The 25116-nt window shown below is 42.9% G+C and overlaps 2 protein-coding genes, 1 long non-coding RNA gene and 1 other non-coding gene across 8 annotated transcripts; 1 reads left to right on the forward strand and 3 right to left on the reverse strand.

The window, feature by feature from the left end:
* Positions 1-5091: 5091 nt before the first annotated feature.
* Positions 5092-5177, reverse strand: trnay-gua (transfer RNA tyrosine (anticodon GUA)). Its single transcript is given in 2 exon segments — positions 5092-5127; positions 5141-5177. It is a non-coding gene; the product is annotated as a tRNA-Tyr (tRNA).
* A 748-nt stretch (positions 5178-5925) lies between these two features.
* On the reverse strand, positions 5926-16497 carry tmem214 (transmembrane protein 214). Of its 2 annotated transcripts, none has more exons than XM_060041040.1 (17): positions 16245-16497; positions 14205-14404; positions 13776-13926; positions 13373-13507; positions 13193-13275; positions 12773-12878; positions 11956-12037; positions 11731-11832; positions 11444-11585; positions 11214-11305; positions 11035-11083; positions 9713-9820; positions 9017-9134; positions 8655-8751; positions 8248-8416; positions 7616-7767; positions 5926-7372 (listed from the first exon to the last, which is right to left on the reverse strand). In XM_060041040.1, the coding sequence occupies exons 1-17, from the start codon at positions 16387-16389 to the stop codon at positions 7246-7248; spliced, it is 2058 nt and encodes a 685-aa protein (XP_059897023.1). In that variant the 5' UTR covers positions 16390-16497; the 3' UTR covers positions 5926-7245. The 2 variants fall into 2 exon arrangements, with proteins under 2 accessions (XP_059897023.1, XP_059897025.1); XM_060041042.1 differs by lacking the exon at positions 16245-16497 and adding an exon at positions 15934-16161.
* Positions 7764-8770, forward strand: LOC132449415 (uncharacterized). Its single transcript, XR_009523572.1, has 2 exons — positions 7764-7948; positions 8159-8770. It is a non-coding gene; the product is annotated as an uncharacterized LOC132449415 (long non-coding RNA).
* Positions 16498-16885: 388 nt separating the features above from the next.
* Positions 16886-24801, reverse strand: LOC132449414 (microtubule-associated protein RP/EB family member 3-like). 4 transcript variants are annotated; one of them, XM_060041045.1, is made up of 9 exons: positions 24657-24801; positions 23094-23168; positions 22563-22687; positions 22307-22452; positions 20765-20921; positions 20573-20614; positions 19038-19177; positions 18725-18877; positions 16886-18527 (listed from the first exon to the last, which is right to left on the reverse strand). In XM_060041045.1, the coding sequence occupies exons 3-9, from the start codon at positions 22681-22683 to the stop codon at positions 18462-18464; spliced, it is 825 nt and encodes a 274-aa protein (XP_059897028.1). In that variant the 5' UTR covers positions 22684-22687; positions 23094-23168; positions 24657-24801; the 3' UTR covers positions 16886-18461. The 4 variants fall into 4 exon arrangements, with proteins under 4 accessions (XP_059897028.1, XP_059897027.1, XP_059897026.1 ...); XM_060041044.1 differs by having other exon boundaries at positions 23042-23168; XM_060041043.1 differs by having other exon boundaries at positions 23103-23168; positions 24657-24799.
* Between the last annotated feature and the right edge of the window lie 315 nt (positions 24802-25116).

Genomic DNA, 25116 nt, shown 5'->3' on the forward strand with positions numbered 1-25116 from the left:
TATCGCCCACAGCCGTTTTTTTCCTTGTTTGTGACCATTTAGCTCTCTGTCATACTTTCCAGAATGTTGCTGTTGTTTCTACTATGGATCAAAGATATTATTTAACTCAAAGTAAAGAGGGCAAATAATCATAGGAAAATATAGAGACTGGTGGTTGCGGGCATCGATCCCGCTACTTCTCGCTGTGTTCTGCAGGTTCCGCCAAAGTAAGCCCAAAGTAAGCCCAACATTAGCCAATCAGGTTTCTTACCTGGGGCTTACTTTTAACCAATCACGTTGTTTCGGGATCCGTTGGTGTTGACATTGCCGATAGCTTGCAAACGGTAACGTTGTTGTTCATTACCGTTGTTTTAATGTGCCGTTTCTGGGTAATAAATGTATGTAGGCTTCAAAGATATTATTTAAATAAAAGTAGAGACTCCAAATAATCATAGGAAAATAAAAAGACTGGAGGATGCGGGCATCGATCCCGCTACTTCTCGCATCACCTGAAGCTCCCGATGTAATAATGACTCGAAGTTAAACGTGAATTATAGTGTCTAAATTTAAATGAATGCATAGATGAATGCCAACTTGTATTCAACTGTACTGGTGTAAAACATGTAAGGGTAAACGTGTAAGACATGCGTTGCATTGGAGCCAAGCCAGGGACGCGGGAAGTGGGGGTGCTTAGGGTGCTGCAGCACCCCCCCCCCTGGCGGCCTCTGGCTGTAACTGCAAGTGAGAAGGTTTTATGAACAAATCAATACTTTTTTTATTTTTTTATAATTTTATCATAGAACATGATTTTTCATTTAATTATTGACATCCACCCTTTTTATGATATTTATCATATTATCATTTCATTTTATTTAGAACATTGTCTGAGTAGGCTGACGTAGGCTATGACGCACAACGCAGAACTGTCGATAGCTGAATATCGTACTATTCTGATTTTACATAAGCATGTTGGTGTTCAACATCTGTTGTAGTGAACATTCTAAAACTGGTGTAAAATGTTGCTGCCATATTAATAGACACGTTGAATGTTATCGTTATGATTCTGGAATCCTGCACGTAAACTGGTTGGCAAAAAAAGAGCAAAGACGGACGGTTCACTTGACGGAGAAACCGTCACTTTCCTCATATCAGACAACTCGTAACTCTGGATGAAAATAAAGGCTTTCTTTTATTGTCACTCTCCTTTTAAACCTTTAGAAATAACCTCCTAAATCCTTGTTATAATAATAATAATAATACATTTAATTTAGAGGCGCCTTTCAAGACACCCAAGGTTATAACGCTGTGTATAAAATTCCGGACCGCAACAGCTTGTCGGCATGTTGTTCGTGTGTGAAATTCAGCACAGTATCAGCCGAGTTGACTCTAATTTCCACATTGTTTACTTGCTGACGTTTGTGAATAACAGTGGCTAGTTGGCAGAACTCTTTTTACACACCAGTAGAGTGTTTATCAGAGCGGAGCCCTGAATGTTGCGCAGCATTTATTATGACGTCAGTATATAGACTCTCTCTCAGCACCCCCCCCCCCCTTGGACTGACTTCCCGCGTCCCTGGTGTTACCCCCTATGTTTTATTCGATACTTTTCAACAGTGTTACCCCTTATGGGTTTTTCATGACCACAGATAAAAAACGACATTTTTTTTTACGTTTCATTTGATAAAAACGACAGTGTAACCCCTTGTGTTTTTTTCATGACGACCGATAAAAAACAACAGTGTTACCCCTTATGTTTTTATTCATGACGACCAATAAAAAACAACAGTGTTACCCCCTTTATGTTTTTATTCATGACGACCAATAAAAAACAACAGTGTTACCCCTTATGTTTTTATTCATGACAACCAATAAAAAACAACAGTGTTACCCCTTATGTTTTTTTTCATGACGACCAATAAAAAAAGGAACAGTGTTACCCCTTATGTTTTTTTTCATGACGACCAATAAAAAAAGGAACAGTGTCACCCCTTATGGTTTTTTTCGTGACTACCAAAGAAAAACGACAGTGTCACCCCTCATGTTTCATTTGATAAAAACGACAGTATTACACTGTCGTTTTTTATTGGTCGTCATGAAAAAAAACGACAGTGTTACCCCTTATATTTTATTTGACAAAGACAACAGTGTTACCCCTTATGTTTTTATTCATGACGACCAATAAAAAACAACAGTGTTACCCCTTATTTTTTCTTTCATGACGACCAATAAAAACAACAGTGTTACCCCTTATGGTTTTTTTCATGACGACCAAAGAAAAACAACAGTGTTACCCCTTATGTTTCATTTGATAAAAACGACAGTGTTACCCCTCATGTTTCATTTGATAAAAACGACAGTGTTTTCCCCTTATATTTATTTCATGACGGCCGATAAAAAACGACAGAGTTACCCCTCATGTTTTTTCCATGTTGACCAATAAAAAACGACAGTGGCACCCCTGCCGACGTTTTTGCAGGGATCGGAACGTGAGCTGTTTAGAGTGTTAACCTCCGAACTTAACAATGCACCATCAAGACACAGGTTAAAGTCATCACAAAGGTTATACTTGACTTTATAATTCGCATGAAATAGAGAAAAGAAACTTCCAACAGAGGTCATCAACCGGACTTGAACCCCGGTCGCCAGGGGGTTAGCCAGAGTGCACCACACTGCACCACTGAGGCGATGACAATACACATTATTTAATCATCAATAAAGAGGATATACATGACATTAAAATGTATGTGTGTATTTCTATTATTTCCCTTATGTTTTTTTTCATGATGACCAAAAAAAACAACAGTGTTACCCCCTTTATGTTTTTTTTCATGACGACCAATAAAAAACGACATGGTTACCCCTTATGTTTTTTTTCATGACGACCAATAAAAAACAACAATGTTACCCCTTATGTTTTTTTTCATGACGACCAATAAAAAAAGGAACAGTGTTACCCCTTATGTTTTTTTTCATGACGACCAATAAAAAAAGGAACAGTGTCACCCCTTATGGTTTTTTTCGTGACTACCAAAGAAAAACGACAGTGTCACCCCTCATGTTTCATTTGATAAAAAACGACAGTGTTACACTGTCGTTTTTATTGGTCGTCATCGAAAAAAACATAAGGGGTAAGACTGCTGTTTTTTATTGGTCGTCATGAAATAAACATAAGGGGTAACACTGTCGATATTTATCAAATAAAACATAGGGGGTAACACTGTTGTTTTTCTTTGGTCGTCATGAAAAAAACCACAAGGGGTAACACTGTCGTTTTTTATTGGTCGTCATGAAAAAAAACGACAGTGTTACCCCTTATATTTTATTTGACAAAGACAACAGTGTTACCCCTTATGTTTTTTTTCATGACGACCAATAAAAAACAACAGTGTTACCCCTTATGTTTTCTTTCATGACGACCAATAAAAAACAACAGTGTTACCCCTTATGGTTTTTTTCATGACGACCAAAGAAAAACGACAGTGTTACCCCTCATGTTTCATTTGATAAAAACGACAGTGTTACCCCTTGTGTTTTTTTTCATGACGACCAAAGAAAAACAACAGTGTCACCCCCTATGTTTTATTTGATATCAACAGTGTTTTCCCCTTATATTTATTTCATGACGGCCGATAAAAAACGACAGAGTTACCCCTCATGTTTTTTCCATGTTGACCAATAGAAAACGACTGGCACCCCTGTCGACGTTTTTGCAGGGATTGGAACATGAGCTGTTTAGAGTGTTAACCTCCGAACTTAGCAATGCACCATCATGACACCGGTTTAAATCATCACAAAGGTTATACTTGAATTTATAATTCGCATGAAATAGAGATAAGAAACTTCCAACAGAGGTCATCAACCAGACTTGAACCCCGGTCTCCAGGGGGTAAGGCAGAGTGCACCCCACTGCACCACTGAGGCAATGACAATACACAATAATCAATCATCATTAAAGAGGATATACATGACATTAAAATGTATGTGTGTATTTCCCTTTTTTTTTTTTTCAATAAAAAACAACAGTGTTACCCCTTACGTTTTTTTCATGACGACCAATAAAAAACGACAGTGTTACCCCTTAGGTTTTTTTTCATGACGACCAATAAAAAACAACAGTGTTACCCCTTATGTTTTTTTTCATGACGACCAATAAAAAACAACAGTGTTACCCAGGGACGCGGGAAGTGGGGGTGCTTAGGGTGCTGCAGCGGCCCCTGGCTGTAACTGCAAGTGAGAAAGTTTTCTGAACAAATCAATACTTTTTTTTTGTTGTATAATTTTATCATAGAACATGATTTTTCATTAAATTATTGACATCCACCCTTTTTATGATATTTATCATATTATCGGTGGTACTATGCTGATTTTACATAAGCATGTTGGTGTTCAACATCTGTAGTGAACATTCTAAAACTGGTGTAAAATGTTGCTGCCATATTAATACACACACGTTGAATGTTATCGTTTTGATTCTGGAATCCCGCACGTAAACTGGTTGGCAAAAAAAGAGCAAAGACGGGCGGTTCACTTGACGGAGAAATCGTCACCTTCCTCATATCAGACAACTCGTAAGTCTGGATGAAAATTAAGGCTTTCTATTATTGTCACTTTCCTTTGTAAACCTTTAGAAATAACCTCCTGAATCCTTGTTATAACGCTGTGTATAATCCCGGACCGCAACAGCTTGTCGGCATGTTGTTAGTGTGTGAAATTCAGCCCAGTATCAGCCGAGTTGACTCTAATTTCCACATTGTTTATTTGCTAACGTTTGTGAATAACAGTGGCTAGTTGGCAGAACTCTTTTTACACACCAGTAGAGTGTTTATCAGAGCGGATCCATGAATGTGACGTCACCCCTCATCTTGTCTCTGTAAACAACGGATGTTGCGCAGCATTTATTATGACGTCATTATATAGATTCTCTCTCAGCACCCCCCCCTCGGACTGACTTCCCGCGTCCCTGAGCCAAGCTTAACATTTAAGTAAACTATCGAGCTAATTCAAGTCCAAATAATTGTATTATGAATAAATCGATCCACATATAAGAATGTGAAGTGAATGTGAATATCTGTGTAGAATTGGTCTAAAAAAGCAATACAAAAAAATTCAACCTCCTTCGAACCGGAATTGAACCAGTGACCTAAGGATTCCCATGTATCCACTACAGTCCTCCGCTCTACCAACTGAGCTATCGAAGGGGCGCTGACAAAAACGATCCAACATGAGTATTTCAACAACAAATACATACAACTATTAGGTGGCTAAAGGTAGTAAATCGAGTTTGTGGCACAAAAACAATGATGAAAAAACCACAAGGAACTGCAAACCTTTAAACATGTTAAAAGTATTTTTCCAGCTCCCCAGACTGTCCTCCCGGCACCCACTTAAGGAGAGACAGCAGGGCACCTCATGTGGATTTCTTCATTTGGATTGCTTTCTCTGCTTTGCAAGGACACGTTGTCGTACTTTCTCGGGAGCGTAATATGAGGGCACTTCATCAGAAAGGCCCCTTTCGGGAACCTCATATAGTAAGGAATGCTATATGGCCCCACATCACATCCATTAGGATACCTCCTCACGCATTTATGGACATTGGACAACCTTTCCATCAATGCAGCTCATGCTATCCACTGTAGGCACACTTACATGGACATCGAGTTATTTCTCACCTGAATGAGTAGCCTTTAGCACACTGCATCGCATTATCCCTATGGCCCCCCTCGGGACGGCCATGTAGTGGCGTCATAGAGCGTCCTTATTAACGGAACTCACTCTCCAACCCTCATAGGCTGACGAAAATAATTGACAAGCCAAAATCGGATTGGATTTACAGGCGTTTCGCATGAATATCAAAATGTGATTTTAGCCTTAACATGAAATAAGTATATTAAGATGAGTTAACAGCATCGAGAGAGCCTTGTGACAAAACGCTGCATTCAAACAAACTTGTTTGATATTTTATTATAAATCATTTACATTAAAATGTAACATAAATTGCCGTGTCCTTCTAAACTTCCATTTTCTACTTCGGGGTGAGCGTTACGAAATTAGTTCCCTCAGTTTTACCAGCAGGACACCACCTATTGTAATGTCACCAAAGCCCAAGGTAGAAGAATAGTCTGTTATTATAATCTAACACTTTCGAATGAGGATATCATGGGGCAAACGAATTACCCCATGTCAACATGCACACACACGTTTATACACACACACAAACAGAGAACATCAGCCTTTACTTTGGACAACACAATTCACAGTCGCTGCTCTTCTGATCTCATTCATGCCTGGCTTCCAGTGAGCGAAGTGTGTGGACTATCGTTATGTTTCATTGAAGTTAGCAGTAGTAGCTACAGGGTTAATTCTACATTTTAATACAGGTCGTACAGTTAAAGAGACATGGTACACTATTACCCTTTCTGAACTTCGCCCAGGGGTCACAGCACAACTCAAGACAGGTAGACAGGGTTTGAAAATGAACGTACAACCACAAGAATATCGTACCATCTGTCCAGTGAACAGCAATCAGCCGCTTACTTCCTTCTGGCTCAATAAAGTATTTCATCATCTGCATCTTTGAAGTCCATGCAATGGGGGGTTGATAAGGTTGTTTTACATCTCATATACACACACACACACACACACACACACACACACACACACACACACACACACACAAACGCAGGCACACGTACATAAAAACCATCGATGAATACAAGATGAAGTATAGGGGACCAAACTCTGGACTCAACCATTTGACTCCAGATCCATACACAGAAATGTTTCAGATGGACGGAGACATGGTATTTTCCAATGTGTTCTCTCTCACACGACCGATCACACAGCACACACTCCATATCTATAAATACTTTTTCTCCTTCTTGTAGAAATGAACCTAAGAACAAATATAATTTCACCGTGTAAATGTATTGCCTCAAGGTTAAGTGTGGTCGGGCTGGAAATGTAAGTGTAGAAAATCCATGGGTAGGAGGGGGGATTGACTTCCGCATCGAAACATTAAGAAAAGAGCTGGTAAAAAATAACAACTATAAATAGCATGCAGGATTAGAAAAAAGGAGAGAGTAGAAGTCATTAAAGAGTGAAAGTCTGTTCCGCCCCGACGTGGTGGGGTCCTCCATGTTCAACCAGCTCAGATCAGGAGCGCATAACGCAGCCCCAATGACAGGCGTAGTTTGTCTTCATATGCCTTTGAAGGGGGGGAGGGGTTGTGTGTGTTTATGTACGTGTGTGCAGGGCAGAGTGTGTGCATCATGCAGGCGGCAGCAGCTCCTGGGCCCAGGTCTTGATGGCGGAGGTGGTGTGCTGGAGGAGGAGCCAGGTGGAGTTGGTGAAGGACAAGGCGTGGCCCTGTAGACACGACACCGAGACCTCCCCGCTGTGTGTGGACACGCACACACAAATACAGGACTTAGTCAACAAAACGGCACTCATTGTTACCATTGTTTAGAGGCACTACTGCAAGGGAGGTTTTCTGAACAATGCGAGGGACTCTCTCACACAGCACTATGAAAATATGTGATTGCTTTATAAGCTGGTCTGTCTGTCTGTCTACGTGGCTTAATATGTGTACGTGTGTGTGTACGTGTATATATGAATTGATTTATTCCGGGTTACTGACTTGCAGGAGTCCCGCAGGCCGTTCCAGGTGCGCTGCAGCAGCTGGGCTGTGAAGGCCAGGGCAGGGAGGATGACGTCGTGATAGAGGAGCAGCAGGAGCTCCTTCAGGTAGGCCAGCGCCTGGAACACGCTGTCTGGTGTGTTGGTGATCACCTGCACCGGGGGAGGACCAACAAACACACAACGTTTTGCCTCTGTGCCACTCGACATTGCATAATCGGCTGGCCACAGGACAGTAGACCTGTGAGACCATCCAGATGCTCAACCTCGAGTTTCGCAATGACTATCAGTCATTCGGCCGGGACGCCATTCGTCAGCCAATCCGATAAGATAGGTGAGTGACACTCTCGCCTCTCATGCTGAAACCAGTCAGTAGAAAAGCAAAGACATAATTCTGCAAGGAGAAAAGCCTTCTGAGCATATTCCTATTAATCTTCTAACAATTATATTTATATTATTTTTCGCTTTAACGTTGCTTTAAGATTCTGCAGACAGCCCTCGATTTTGACCCTTTTCCTTTCCGTCATTTCCTTCCGATACTCAGCGGATACGCTAGAGATCGATGCGATCGACTGACATAAACCTGGTGAGCTGAAGGTGAACCGAGAGGGTGCGTTCTGAAGGGGGCCTCACCCAGTCCAGCAGCAGGGGCGCCTTCTCCCCGACCCACAGGACGAGGCGGTTGGTGTTCTCGGCGATGAGGACCGCCGCGGCCTTGGCCTTCTCCAGGCCCTGCTCCATCAGGGGCCCCAGCACACGCACGCTCTCAGAGTAGTAGAAGGGCATGTTCGTCTCCAGCCAGCTGATACAACACACAAACGCACGCATGCATTACGTTTTGTGATGATGATGATGATGATGGACTTTTGTTTTATATTACCTAACTTGTTGATAAATGTTGAGCATTATGACAGATCCCAGTGTGCTCATTATATTCAAATAGGATCAATATATATGATAAATATAATTGACATAATGCATCTTTGTGGTTGGGTTAACACAGTGAAAATGCATATCAAATATGTATATCCGGTGTTTACCTGAAGCCCTGTTTGGTATAGACGGTCACCTTGCCCCATGCCTGCTGCGACACACCAGCCACCCCAGAGCTGTGTAAATACCGCGCCGTCGTGGAGTCTTTGAAAAAAAAAAATCATTTTCATAGTGCTGTGCATGCCTATATGCGTCAATGCAATGATGGATTGTTTATGTTGGGATGCTGCATTGATAAGCAGCATATAATAAATAATATGCTGCAGGCATATTATTGCCCCCCGCCCCCCCGCCCCCAGCTAGCGTTTAGAACCAAGAGGGAACAAAGATGGCCGCTAGGTGAGCGGGGTACATGGGCATCAGTGAGGACCGCGGAGACTCTCCCAGTGCGGCGGACAGTGACACCAACCTGTGAAGGAGCCGTGGGACCGGATGTCCTGAGCCATGAAGCCAGCGACGAACACCAACAGCACCATGAGCAGCCTGGACCAGGGGAACCCACCACTACGCATCTTCACCTGCAGGTTCTGCCACACCGCAGGAGACACACCAGTCAGCCCAATGCATTCAGAGGTCAATGGCGGCACAGAGCCAGGGCTGCACACCAGACACCTGGTTATGCCTGGTGTCTGGTTTAACAAAGAATACCAACTCATTTACGCCAGTGGATGAAGCTTCAGCAGAGGAATTCAATAAGTACTTCTACATTAGTCCGTCTACATGTGTTGATTTGAACCCAGAGACACTGGCCAGGTTTGTGCTGGCCAATTACGTGCTTGGCGATCCCTGCCTCCAGCTAACATGAATGGTCAGAACAAACATGAAGCAAAGGGAAATTGAACCAGTGGACCCAGAAAGTCTGCCATCCGACTTTAGACATGGATTAAATTCTGATTAGGGAGACTAAAATCAATGACAACATGATGGGATCCAACCCAGCAGGGCTTCACCTTGACTCTGCGGCCATTGCCTTTTGCCCCAATTAAACACTGATTGCTAATACTTGCATTGTATTTATAAATCAGTCTAAGGCCACAGATATATAGCGTTAAAAGTACGTTAAAAGTACCCATCAGAGACTGAGAGCTGGTTCCAGCAGGCTTACTTGACACAGTGCGTTGCAATCCTGGAGCTCCTGGGATTCGATGGTGTCCCTCATCTCATCGTTGGTCACCCGGAACGACTGGATGGTCTCCTGGAGGTTCCTCTGAAGCTACGCAACACAACCATAATACTGAATAGTTACATACTGGGAATCACTGGCTATGGAGTATAGCTATACAACCATCATCCATGACTATGTAGTGTATTCAAACATTAGTAATCACTGACTATGGAGTAAACTTACAGTACACAACCATACCACTGAATAGTTACACACTAGTAGTCACTGACCATGAGGTTTACTTAAACAGTATTCATCACTGACAAAGTAGTATTTTATTTTAATTTGACTATTTAGTCATTTAGCTTTTATGCCAAGTCTTGTGCCGTGTTCCGATATCCATACTTCCATGAGTACACTTAAACGAAGTACACTATCCGCACTCACTAAGTGCGCTAATTTTCAGATGTCAGTGTTGTTCCAAATCGAATACTCCGTGGTGCACTAACCGGAAATTACGATCACGACTGCCGCCGCCTCCCCCGCAATAAACATCCCGCTTTGAACGGTGAACTCTTTACGCCTAGCTGCTATAAAAAGCTATAAAAACTACAAAATGACTATTAATGCAGGCTATGTGGAAAATCCGCCGACTTTGGCTCAGCCTGGCTCCGCCCTCTTCCGCTACGTTGCTAAGATGGCTGCCGTTGAGCACGAAAAGTGTATGGCGATCCACACTTCACGATTTGACCGTTTTGAGTACACCAACCGGGTCCTTTCAGTACACTTATTTCACCCCGATCTGAATCGGAACGCCCTACGTACTCAAACTTACTGTGCGTTCACACCAAAAGCGTTTTGAGCGATAACTTCCCATTCACTTTCTATTAGACATGAGCGATAAAGCGATTGGAGCGATAAAACGCTTGAGCGATAGGTTTAAAGCTGTAAAGCTGTAAATGAGAGTTGAAAACAGCTCAACTATATGCAAATGAGCTAGTAGCGTTTCAGCTATAAATGACCTCCAGCCAATCGGAATGTAGATGTCTCTTGTCGGCGTGGGTCCCAGTAAACACACGCGAGGAAACGCAAGAGCGATATGAGCTGTAAATATTTTGGACAGCGTTGCGTTTTGAGCCATTTGGCGATTTTGCATCTTTTACCGCTTTTGGTGTGAACGTACAGTTAGGCTAGTAAGTACGGATAGTATGGATATTGGAACACGGCGCAGCACTAAAGCCATTATGGATCAGTCAACACCCTAACCAACCACACATTTCTCTAAACAATAGAAGCTTTTCTTTGGACTGAAAATAATTTACCTTTGGTGGCAGAGCCTTCCAAGACCTCAGCAAATGGTTTAAGAGAAGGCTGCAGAAGGATTGAGAGAAGAACACCACACTAGTTATTATACCTCAACAATAACGAAAATGCGACTCAACATAATCCAACATAGTGTGAGCCTGTTTCTATACACTCCATTCACCCAAATCTGACTCACCTGGACTGGGGTAGGTGTTTGGTGTACAGCTGCCTCCACACGCCTAGAGACTGCACATCCACGCACAAGCACTCTGTCATACTGCTCAGAAGCTGGAGAGGGACAGACGGACAAAGAGAGACATTAGCTCTCGTCAACGTTAGCAGAGTGACCACTAAAACTATAGAAGCAGTTTCTGGTGTCAAGTAAGTAAGTTTGCAAGTAACTAAGTGAGTGGGTGACTCCCTTACCTCTCTCTTCATGTCGTCGGGGCAGTGGGGCGTGGCCCTGGACAGGAAGGAGGGCAGGTACGTGTGCAGCGTGCTCTCTGGCTTGGCGCCGAAGGCCAGCACCTTGAGGCGTGGGTACAGGCGCCGCAGCTGGTCCTGCAGGCTGGGGTAGGAAAACAAGAGTAGGATGATGACACAACATGAACACACAAAATAAACACCCAAAATAAACTAAAGGACACGCACACCTCAGGCCATCTATGCAAATCAAACCACGATTTGCATCGATGGGTTTGTGTTGTACCCACCTCGATGACAAGGCGTTCTTGGGCATGAAGGCGAAGTCCAGCAAAGGGAAGAACTCTTTAGGGCCCATGATTCCAAATCCCTTGGTGAGGTTTGCATGAAGCCTGCAGACAATAAACACAGCAGTGAATAGAACCACGTCACATTATCAACTCAAGTTATACTACTGCTGTATTTTCCAGGAATGCATTAATGGCGACACACACACAGACAGTACACAGTCTTACATGAGGAGTCTCTGCAGATAGGCGAGGGCGTAGGAGGAGAGCGACTTGACTCCGAGCACAGGGAGCATAATGCCCAGCCACACTGAAACACAAATAACATGGTTATTATCACCATGAAGGACATCTGTGTAGGAGGATGCGTTTCACCACAGCCTCCGGGTACTGGCCCATGCATTATTAAAGCAGCACTTAAAAACCCACGCCCCCATGATAACAACAGGAAGACACCGAAGGAAGGGAGATTAAGATTAAAAAAAGGGCAAGATTAAACATATCAAGAATAAAAAAGATCCTACTGCAATAGCCTGCCGGCATTTCTTCCACAAGAAAAAAAGCAACAAGAGTAATAATCTTTCCTAAGCGTGACAAACACGGTACATCAGAATAACCGCCACATGAACATCCTCATGCCAATGTGCACACAGGATATCTGTCCTGAGGCACGGTGCAGCCACATGCACCTATTTCCTCTAATCAAATAATCAGCCACCACAATTCACACACCTCCCCGCTGGAGGCTTGCTAAAGACTGTATTGAGACCCTGAAAGCCAGCATAATGCTATTTATTGCCCCTTCCAGTAGCGGAGCCTCTGATTGCAGCTTGCAGAAGGCTGGAGTCCATCAGGCCTCTTTAACCCATAACCTAACCCAGAACAAGCCAGTGTGACACCAAACTGAATCAATAATAAGGATTGTCCTGCATAGGAATTGTCTGCATTTAATCTATCCACACTTGTATGTTGCAAAGCTTTTGTGTCTCATGCTTTAGTCACTCGCAGCTGTATAAGGGGGATGGGGGGGGAGGGGGAAAGTCACCTCGCAATCCCTGGCTGAGGTCATAGAAGCCCGCCTGGCCCAGAGCCCACATGATGGTCAGACACTTGGCCGGGCGGTTCTGTACCGACCGGAGCAGCTCCAGGTACTGAGGGAGGGGGAGGAAAAGGGCTCTCGTGGTTACGTGAGGATAATCATACATTTGAAATACAAAAGGAAAATTATGGTGCGTGGGCTGACGGCAGGCACAATTACACAATCCCGTCGGAACACAGAACCCCCGGGGGGCCCTTGAGAAGTGCACTGTGATTATAGGCTCTACCCAGGAACTTGACCATGTAACGGAGGTTATATAAATGGTTGTAGACGGGGATAAGGACAAGGGGCAGATCAAGGGTAGAGCGCCAGACAGAATTAAGTCAAGCAACACATTCACACACACAAACAACATAAAACACGCACCTCTGGCAGGCTTTGGGTGGCTATTCTTGGCTTGTCCTGTAGGATTGCCTGGATGCAGACTCGGTACCCATGCAAAGGCTCATCTGGGAGAAGGTGAAGAAAACCCCATGGGAGAAACAGTGTGAGATTGACCGCTGGAGCACTAGACGCATAAGACTGCAGGTGAGCATCAGCCTCTACCTGGTTGTCTGTCCAGCTCCCTGAGCATGGTGGAAACACAGTGGTCAAAGAAGTCCGGCAGGTCATCGCTGCAGCGGCCGATGAGCCCGTTCATCACACTCTTCAGCTCCTTTCCAGCGAGGCAGTATGGGTAGTCTGCAAACACAAACACAGGAATAGTGAACAATGTTTGTGGAAGCAAACAAAATCGAAAAAAGGAACATAGCAGAGTAAATTAGCATTACAAAAGAAATCACCTGAGGCAAAACTTCAACCTATTTGAGCACGAGAAAAACCCAAATGTACAATGTTTCTAACTGGGATGGTAATATGATGTACTAAGATGCCAGGATATGGAAAGGTTTCTGTTATTAAACCTTAATCTAAAAACAGGTTCCCCCAAGACGACTTTGGGGAGACTGACCATGGGCATAGTTGCTGAGGGTGGGCTCGCTCTCGGGCACATTCAGCTTGTGGTTGAGGTATCCGGCCAGGTCCTTGACCCACACCGAGGGGCTTTCTGGGAAGAGAGCCTGGCTGCGACCCAGCTGCTGTTTCAGCTCCGAGACATCCAGCTAATGGAGCAGAGACGGACAGCAAGAAGGGCCCAGAGCAAATAAGAGGGTGAGCTGAGTGAACAAAGGTCAACAATGCGAAACAGGATGGCCATTATGCAGAAGCAGAACTTCGATGAGGCATGTGATACTTCATGAGGCAGTGCGGCCCCTCTGGCTGGGTACAAATAAATAACCAACATCTATGTTTAGAGCAAGGATTCTGCAAAAGATCATTTTAGATCAGTTTTATGGAGAATTCCAGCCCTTAGTAATCCCGCCAATAATGCATGACTCACCGTTTTGAAGGCGGCCTCCAGGTTCTTGTGCGCAGAGGTCGGCTGGGGGCTGTTCAGCGGACTGGCCTTCTTGCTGGGCTTGCTCATGGGAGGCTTCTTGTTCTGGGACTCTGCGGTCGGCGGAGGCATCTGTTCCTTGTTCTGTTTCTTGGCCATCTTCTCAAAGTTATCGTACAGGGTCTCAGAGATGATCGGGGGCGCTGAAAGGTAAAGCCAACGGTAAGCAGCAGTCGATTAGGGACTCTAGTGAGCAGTGCAGTCGTGCACTGATGGAATAAAGAATAATCTGACCACCAGTGCTTTCAGACTGCAACTCCCACAACCCCTCAAGCTCCCCTAAGCACTATTATACAATTTACACAGTACAGTGAAGCAACAGTAGCATTTTAAGAACTGCCAAAACATGGGAAAGCCTGCAGGAGTTTGAGCTTCTGAAGCAGATTCAACTCTATTTATAATGTCAACAACCTCACAGTGGTCGCGTACACCTGCTCCTGCACACTGACAGGTGCAACCAGTTGCTTAAGGATAATTATACAGTGTTGTTGCCATACAGTGGAGTATGTGAATGTGAAACTACTATAGTAGTGGTGCCTCAGAGAAGATACAATTCACAATAAACCAGATGATAAAGAAGACATGAGTTGGAAAACTATGGCAGTATGCTAGACTATTCACCCTGCGTGATTATTGTTTTGTATACTGCAGTCAGCATGTTTTTGATATTTTTTTAGGTAAAATGTTCTGACCTTATCAGTCAGGCTGATGGGCCGTGCAAGGGTGGATGCAAAGGAATGCACACTACAAACCAGTGGGAAGCCCAAATTTACATTGAGTATTTACATAAAAAACATAAAGTATTCTCATACATTTTCCTTTTCTGCAGGATTTTACATACTGACGGCACTGACACTGACTGTTACTATTTTTAAATTCAGATAGACTTTGTCCTTGCGTAATCACTGATAACAGAAGCGAGCAAACAACAAGCAGTCTAGTGTCGTGATCCATATCAAAAGTGACGATGCTATCTTTACACGTGGTATGGTTGAGGTTTGCATAACTTTCAATGCAGATTGGAAATGCATGCATGTTCATCTCTACAATACCCTCCCTTTGATGACGTTGATGTTATCGCATTGAGGCCATTAAAGAACAATTTCGGACATGGTATACATAAATGTGTGCTTTTACATACTGACCTTCCAAAATAGATAAGTAAATACAAGAATTTAGTAAAAGTTTAATGTTTAGTAAAAGACATCCCAGTTAGCTCATAGTCATACATTAGGCATGCTACCTAGCTATATATTTAGCATCTATTGAGGATGAACGGCTAACCAACATCCATTTTCTGGGGATTATCATGATATCAAAACGCAGACTCAGCACCAGTGACAGCTGCCATAAAATGGATCAACAGCCATTAGAGTTGCAAAGGCACCACTGGGCGTAACTTATATAAAAAACAAACATATTAACATACATACAAATTATTAGTGAAAAAAAAACTAAGACATAGCAGAGAAAGGGATATACTATTTCGTTACAAGTATGTTAGCATGATTCCCGAAATGTAGCCAATTACTCGCCGCGATGACGTTGTATCGGTTACATCTGACGAGGCTTGGACAGACCGACAGATAGTTGCTGAACAATAGCTAACCACAACAATATACCGACCATAAGCGTTACCCGTGATGATACATTTGTATTAACGGCTTATTACCAATGTCATAGGATTCCGATCTTTAAGGTTGTGGATGAAAAGCTCGGCTCGGCGAAGACAGGCACGTCGGACAACTAGCAGAGCTCATTCAAGAGCGCTACGCTAGCGTGCTAAGCTAGGCTAGTCAGCTTGACAGTTAGGCTGTCGCTTTTCGGTTACAATAAGGAAGGCTCGCACGCTGAACAACGACCGTCGGTTCAGTTGAGTTAAACGAGCTTTGCCCGTCCCTCGGTAGTCCGAACAACAATCTATCGCTAAGAACGGGTTATGTGGGTCACAAATTAACTGTCTGGTGGGCCGTGTCCACTTACGTCGAGTGAATAGGTTAGATTCGGTCAACACTTTCCTCTCCCCACCGCCGGATTTTTTATCACCCGGTTTTCCTCCCGAATTTGGGTTTTTCTTTCCTTTCTTCACCACTTCCCACTTTCCAACTGTGCCATTATTCGAAGCCATGGTTCTGGGTCAACGGGGTGTTCGTGAGGGATTCCTCCGTGGCTTCCTGTCTCTTTCTACCTAGTGAGAAATAATGGGCGTTCGGGCATTGGGTGGACGATTTAAATCGCTCCCCTGCCACGTCTCCTTGTCGACATGACGTCAAACTGATCGTGAACCCCGTCAAGAAAGGGCCTGTAGTTGCAATAATTGACGTGGTTACAATACTCGTTAGTTGTTTAACAAGTCTTCAAAGCAATGTATTGACCTCAATTCGTCATTAGATGAAACCAAAGATGTGATCTGATTTGTTTTTAATTAGGCACTAGATGTTAAAATGTTGGCCACTTCTTGTATTGGCTGTTGAATTGAGTCACGTATTCCAGATATAATTAGGCCAAATAGAGCCTGTTATATTGACTTTAATCATAAGGAACAAATCATACAAGCAAGTATGGCTGATAGTGTTTGCAATGTAATAACTGCATTGTTTCAATCGAAAAAGAGACACACAGCCTTTGGTCCTATTGGGCTTGGGAACCTCAGACTTTTATTGTATTTCTCCAATAAATACAAATAATGCAAGTTGATCACATGGCTATCATGGTAACAAACAGCAAAAGAGAGTTAGTGAGTGAGGGAAGGATGTTGTTCTGTTCTCTCAACTGGCCCGAATCATGTCAATCAACCAGAAGACTCAGTCTGGCTGTCAATCAGAACAAACCACACCAACTAAGTTACAGGCAGCCAATGTGGTTTAACGCAGATCAACGTATCAAAACTCAACCCCAAAAATCAATACAACAACCAAAAAGAGATAGCAGCTAAAATCGTTCAACATAAATAGCATCATCAAACATTAGTACTGTATAAGTAGTAACAATTATTTAATGCCATGTTTTCAAAAAACAATTCATATTGGTACAAAGCTTGACAGATCTGGTCGCCTCTAAAAAAATATGCTTCACATAAGATGTATCAGACATAGCCTTTAAGCCATTCAATGAAAATCAAACAAAATGCAGATTCAAAATCAATCTAAAAAATATAAAATAGCGTTTTTTTTGTGTATTCCTGTGGCAGCAGTCAGCCAGTCACTTAATGTTGACATCCTGGACCGCCTTTTTCTGCTCTGCTACAGTTTGTGCAACACCATGTCTCTCTCCAGAACCACATTTACATGTCAGTACTTATACTGTTTTTTTCCGAAAAGGAAACTGTTAAGGGCAGTTTACAAAAACATCATGAATAAATAAAAACATAAATATGTTTTTCCTTCTTCTTCATATAAATATAAATAAAAATCAATTAATCATTATCCAGGAGGGCTCAATAAATAATAATAATAATAATAATAGTTAATTTAAAGATAATCATGGTGCTTGGATAATCATCACTCAGTGTCGACTCTTTACCTTTGCCAGAATTTCTTTACGATATGAACGTGTGTAAAATAGTGTCAAGTGATATGTTACGAGTGCAGGTTGTAGTAGCGGGACCACCAGTGCTGGGCCACCTTCCAGAAAAAACATCCCTTGTATGGTGATGGTAATAATCGTATAACCAACGGGTGACCGAAAATATAGAGAATCAGCTCCAATGTGTGAATTACAGTATCTGGTGGAGGCAAGTGACACGTTGGTGAATAGAAAGCACTGCTGGAAACGTGTTACCAATGCCAGGACCCTGTAAGCTCAGCGACATCGACCTAAATAAAGAGACAAAAGCAGGCCAGCATGCACCGTAGTGTAGCACCCCCACTGGAGGCTAAACTAGCAGTGCGAGCAGTCCTACCCTCGACATGGACATAGAGCATGTGAGGTTCGCCTGAAAACAGGCCGCCAAAGTCACCAAGTCCCCTTTTATCCTAGAGACAGGTCTAGATTTAGTGTTTTTCAGCGAGTCAGAATGCAGTGCGTATGGACAACTGTCGGGAGTGTAGAGAGTATCAAAGAGCGATCATAGACTGAAGGAGGAGGGAGATGAGGCCTTAAAATAGAATAGGGCTGGGAGGGGTGTGATAGTCATGAGCGTGGGTCGGATGATGGGGGGGTCTGACTCGGGATGCAAACGGGCTGCTGATGTGGGTGCGTTCAGAAGTCCTCGTTGTCTCCTTGTGCACCCTCATTCTCCTCGTCCTCCGGCGGAGCAAAGCCGTCCTGAAGAAATGGGTGTAAGGAAAGACAAGCTGGGGTCAACCTACCGCATATCAACAAGGGAGCCATCTCACAGATGGTATAGAAAACTTGCACTGAGCATGACAACAGTGATTCATAAATAATTCACAATTAGTTGGTTGTTTGGAAGGTACATTGTCCGAGACACAGATTGCTGATGTTTTGGGTGTTCGTTTTACCTCTGTGGCGTAGAGTACATCCATAATCTTGCTGAGGGTGGAGCTGTTTTCGCTGTCGTTCTCCTGGCAGATGAGCTCGATGTCTCGCAGCTTGCCAAAGTAGAAGTCCCTCTCCTTCTCCAGGCCGTCTACCGTCACCTTCAGGTCCAGCAGCTACCATGGCCGACAGGGAGCGAGACAGCAGACGCACACCAGGAACCAAGGTGCAGGAGTACAACAGAAGAAAGCCTTTTGAGGACGGCTGTTGGGATGATACGTCGGGTCTTCCTTTCAGTTTAACTCGCATGAAAAGGACACGGCGGAAGCACGGTACCTGCTGGTTGAGCTCCACCAGCTCTGCTTCCCCTCCGTTGCGGACCGAATGGGTGCTCCTGCGAGGAGCGGGCACCGCGTTGATCTGCCTCTGGGGGGGCGGGACTGTCTTGGGCACCGGGGGAGACGTTCTCATTGGGCCTGGGGGAAACGTTCACACACACAGTTATCTGATGTTCAAGTCTTCTGTGATCGGAATACTTCAGGAGTTATTTTTGCCAGTGCTTTCATGCTGGCATATGGAAGCCAGCATTCTCTTTTAATCAGTCTGCTCTAATTTCTTTAATGTGCAAGCGAACCCCCTGTTTTCAACCAAACACTATGAAAAATTATATATATATTCTAGAAAGGTAGGGGGAGGTGTTACGCCAACATTTGGCTTTTATTTTTGGCAATCATGACAAGATGAAAAAATTAGTATGTTGAAGATCCAAATTAGATTATGGGTTCACTGCCACATTAAATCAGTTTTTCTGACTTTCAAAAAACATTTTATTGCAATCAAAACCAAGCCAAGTCAAAAATCACATTAGCCCATCTCTGGAGGTGGGGGAAAAACATAATCAAGTAAGACTCTTGATTCTTATTAAATCATTCTTACAGTATGGACGAAATCAGTGGTCACTAACTGGATGTCATTTCAAGTCGATAGCTAAAAATAATATAATAGTCTTTCGCCCGGACCTGAAACTTGAAAGCATAGTATCTGTCAAGAAGAACAATAGCGGATGGGTCGAGGTTAAGTTAGTTTAATCAAATATTAATTTGACTATTTTCACACAGAATGTCAATGGCTATGTGAATTAAATCACGAATATGAAGCTAACTTTACTATGGTTTGGAGAAGAGCGCTCAACGCTACTCATGATTACATGCTAGTCTGCGTTATGGCTATTTTCATTTCATTACATTTTCATTCAGAGCACGAGACATGGTTTTAATTAAGTGGTCAGTTATGGATCAGATTGTTGATTGTGATCCGATCCCCAAGCCCCAGACCTTATCTGTATGCGTCCTCGTGCATTGGTTTTCCGTGCAAAGACAATCATTTGTGTTTACATATTCAGTCACGGCACAATGGCATCTTAAGGTCTAGCAGGGTGTGATAAGAGGAGGTGTACAACCTAATTATTTTAGACTGTTTTTATATTAATAATTCACATTAAGCTCAATCATTTCAATTAAATCAATTGTTGAATTCACTTTTTGGAAAGCATTTTGTGAAGGGTAGACATTTTTATTTGTTGCAGGGAAATTGCCGGAATAGATTTGCAGGCATTTCGATACCAGCTCCCACTCACATATACATCATGTGCCCGAAATTACCGGCACATGAAGTATATATGATTGGAATTATCGCGTATTGCATGTGTAAAGGGTTGGCATGCAAAACAGGGATCAGGGTGAGAAAGAGAGCAAGACGGTGAGAAAAGATTTGACCAACACCACCCCCACGCGCACGCGCACACGCACACGCACACGCACACGCACACACACACACACACACACACACATACAGACGGAGTGAACAGCTACCTGGCCGAGTGGTTCGTTTGGGTTTTTGGGAAAAGATGTCGCCTGGGGTTAGGAGAAGGGTGGGGGGGTTAGGAGCACGGGTAAACATGGTTGCATGTTGAAATGAGAGAGCGGTGGAATGGGTTTTTTCCCGTCACAATGGGAGTATATAAAAAAAAAAAAAACATCCAGCATGCCAGGCATTACGCCAACCTTGATTGGGTGGGGGCGTGGCATCATGGCCCTGCCGAATCTGCAGGGGGTCGTAGTCCTTGCCATCGTAGTTTGCGTCAAAGAACTTCTTGAACCATTGGACAAATTCAAAGTTGTCCTGGAACTTGCCCTTCACAAGCCTCTCCACAGGGATGATCTGGTGGTATATGAGGATCAGGAGCATGGTTCAAGACACATTTAGACGTTTTTGGTCTCACCAAGCATTGCGGTCTAACAATTTCCCTTTTCATGCATGTATGAATATCAATAATGTGATTGTTTTCATCTTGTATTTGATTGTGCTGGTGCTCTCTGATGCAGATAACCCAATTGAACCTGGAATCAGAGGGGTGGTCAATACCAGCATCTGTGTCCCTCAATGGGGTACAATTGCAGAACTATTTTGCCACACTTGAAAGAATGAAAGAACCGCAGTGATAATGTGGAACTGCATGACAGCGATCGCCTCGGGGGTTAGGGCTTGTGATCACTAGAAGGTCTTTGGTTAACCATTAATCTCTTGGAACAGTTTTTTCTACAAATCGTTCACGAAAATCTGAGGAATGTACAGCTTAATAATTAATAAGCATACATACACATAATGAATCAGGGATTGTAGCTGGCAGGTCATTTAACAACCATTTTATAATCTTTAATGTATGTACATGTATGTATGTTATTTCTGCCACTAGGGGTCCCTCGAATCAAAACAATAACAAAAGACATTTTAATGACGTTGTGAAATAGCATGGGATTTGTTGTCAGCTGGGGAGTTAATCTCTTCAGCAATATTGCTGATCAAAGTCTATCTGACGTGACTCAGGCAGAATTTATGTTCACAGACAATGTAATGGATTAACTTTTTATTCATGTTAAATTCGCTGAAGTTTATTCCTGGTATGTAGTTTCGTTCTAATTAAATTGTCGCAAGTCATGTAAGCTTAAGTAATGTAAACTTGCTACCTTAGCATTAGATCAGGGTCTAATTTTAGGTAAGGGTTAGGGTAGTTAGTAAGATAATTATTTCTTACTTAAATTAAAGTTGACTGACTTAATTTTCTTTAGTTTTTTTGTTATTTTATACTTCACTACTAGCCTGGTCCTACCAGACTCTCGTACTTCATTTCATTTGCACAGAGAGTCTGGACTCTCTCAATTGACAAACATTAACTCACTTGAAGGCGGGTGTCTGTTGGAGTTTAAAACTATTGGATCAGCCCAGTGCTACTCTGGATCAACAATAACCAATGGCTAACGTTTGACTAGAACTCAAATTAGCGCACGACCTCAACGTCAATGTTCTCAGCCACTCTCTCTGTTCGCTGATTGGGCCGACAAAATTTGGCCGTAGAAAACCCGCGAATATATCGCAAACCCAGACGTAGTACTGAAGGGAAATGAACATTTATCGGAAGTACGCGGGCGGGCAAAACCAGGCTACCTCACTACTACATTTTGTGTAAAATAAAGGGATACAAAAAATGAGGCTATCAGGTAAACGGCTTAAAAGGCTACTGTTTGGGTGTGTGCGAACATACACACCTTATCCACATTCATTCTCTTGAATGCAGCCTGCAAGACCTTGAAGTTTTGGATGGACTCATGTTCCAGCCGAGCGTTGAACTTGATTTTTTTTAACAACAGGCACCCAGGAAACAGAATATCCATAAACTGGCAATACGCAGCACCTGCAGAAAATACAATTAATAAAAAAAAACGGATAACACCAACATAATATATTTAGATTTGATAATATCATCGTAGCTCGGTATTGAATAGGATGAAGTGTGTAGTTTACCTGAACCTAGCTGTTCAATTTTGGTATAAGTGAGTTGAAGAGAATCATTGACCCAGGCCAGCATATCATGGCGACTCATGTTTTCTATCGTCATAGAAGTCGAGTGGACATTCACTGCCATACTCCTGCATGGTCAGACAAATGGGAACAATATATTAATAATAATAACCACAATTAGGATAATAATAACGATAATATTTGGTCTAGATTACTAAATTAACAACGATATATTGTAAGTAACCCAAATTCAGTATGTGTTCAATGTCATCACGTAACATAATTGCCAGCCCCTCCTCTCAATTTGTAAAGCTTACTCTCCATTTGCTGAATTCAGAATGCACTCATATTAATTTGGGCCTTATAAAGAGAGCTAAAAGCATTGTTGAACCTGTAATTAATGTTTAATTACTTACATTTCAACATTATTATTAAAATGTTTTCACTATTTGCTTATCTAACCAAAACAGAAATCCACTCACAATTTATAACACAGACATTTGTTTGGAATGTTTGGTTATAACTAAATCATACTTGTATCACCTGCGAAGTAATCGTAGGAGAAATCGGTCAAGAGCCGATCTTTGCTGGTCCACCTGATACAGAGACCTAAAGACACAAACCAACAGATTATGGTATATTCTACTACAGTAAATCAGGATAAACAGCTTTCATAATCACGCATTAATTCTGGACCCCAACACCAATTAGTATACGGCCAATTACCTGCATGCCATTCATGATTGAGTATCTTGCTAAAACGTACTTCAGAAGGCTATGATTGACGGTTATTGGGGCGGGAGTTAATGCCAGTCAGGATGCTCCTCTTGCCAGCTCATTACGCTATATCTAGGCTAATCCCTTCCCTTAGGTTCAGTGTGTTGTAACTAATTGTACTCTACAAGGCCGCCTGAGAAGCTAACGAGTTCATACAGACAATTCATGTCGTTGGTAATATACACCACACCTGAAAAGGCTGTAATTGTATCCTACTGAATGCCTGGGATAGGTTAAAACGGCCCAATCCGATGGAGGGTCCTGTAACGTTGTTCTATAAAAAGATGTATGCTAACACCAGCAGGTAATTAATTGTCCAATGCGGCTGTAGTTGTTGGCAAGTCTGTCAGAGTGTTGCTTGCAAAAAAAAAATCCCATGCTGCATTCTGATGTACAAGCCCTAGTCTAAAAACATGTATACCGGTAAATGTAGGTATACATTTATTAATATATTCATTTGTTGATTGTCTCATACAAAGAATCATCACAGAAATCATGACTTATTTACCTACTTACTGACTATGCATTACCAGCACAATAAAGTTACAATGTATAGGGACCCTTTCCACAGTGCAGTGATGTAGTGAGGTTGCAATATTCGGATCCCATCACTAACACAGTTCAGTTCCTTTAAAAGCTTGTTTGTTGTCCTTAAACACACAACATAATGAGAGGGTTTGGTTTGCCCCAAAGCTCACTGTTTAATTCACAGGATTATGAAAATATAAGTGAAATAAAATCAAATTACGTCAATTTGATAAAAAAAAAATCTCCAGACTGCACAGCGATTCATTTTAAACGCCATATCGTTCAGCTGCACATCCTTTACTGTATCCATTAAACCACCCTGCCTGTGATCAGCCATATGGCCCACCGCTCGGGTCGGCCGGGGGGTTGTGACAGCACTGACACATGCCTCCAGAGCTGCCATGGACTGGGCTAGCCGCTACCTAGCTAACACCAGCTAGCGCAGACCACCGTCACACCGAGCCAGGGACCTATGGCGGGGGAGAGGGAGCAGCACTGCCGTTTATCGCAGAAAAGAGCAGGTCTTGCGAGTGAACGGCAACGGTCTCTCCCCATTTCCCCACATAAGCCGTTACCATTGAAGCCCCATAGTGTCTAGTCTAACGTTACCCCCCTCTGGAGGCCTGTCGACAACACACACGCACAACCCCACTCAAATAACGACTGCGTTGTCATCCACATGATGTGGTATTTATCTTAATATGTATTTAAAAAAAAAAAGGAGATCGTAGGGCTGTCGTTTTAAAGCAGAGAGAGACATTTCTAACTATTTTGATAGGCGGTGTTACTCACTGAGGTGTGACGACGTCCCGTTGTTTGCGGTGATAAGCTACACCGTTGCTAGAGAGCTTTACAGTTGGGCTCAGCAAATTGCGCGAGACTTTGTCCAGCGCCCACAAACGGGTTTGCGCATGCTCAATGCAGTTCCACGGTTGGGACGTTGGTTGTAAACGCCACCTGAAGCTGACCTATACGCTGGTTCTGACCGCCCTCCCTTTCAGTCCATCCAGATAAAAGACTACGGAAAATTATTTAAATGCAGTTTTATTATACGTTGTTACTCTTGTTATTTATTGTTGTCATATGATTTTGTGCGCACAAATCCCACATTACACACACACACACACACACACACACACACACACACACACACACACACACACACACACACACACACACACACACACACACACACACACTCACACAATCTTATTATGATAATTTTTCATATATTAATAATGCTTATTATGAT

Source organism: Gadus macrocephalus, chromosome 21, assembly GCF_031168955.1.
Source record: "Gadus macrocephalus chromosome 21, ASM3116895v1".
NCBI classification, from domain to species: Eukaryota; Metazoa; Chordata; class Actinopteri; order Gadiformes; family Gadidae; genus Gadus; species Gadus macrocephalus.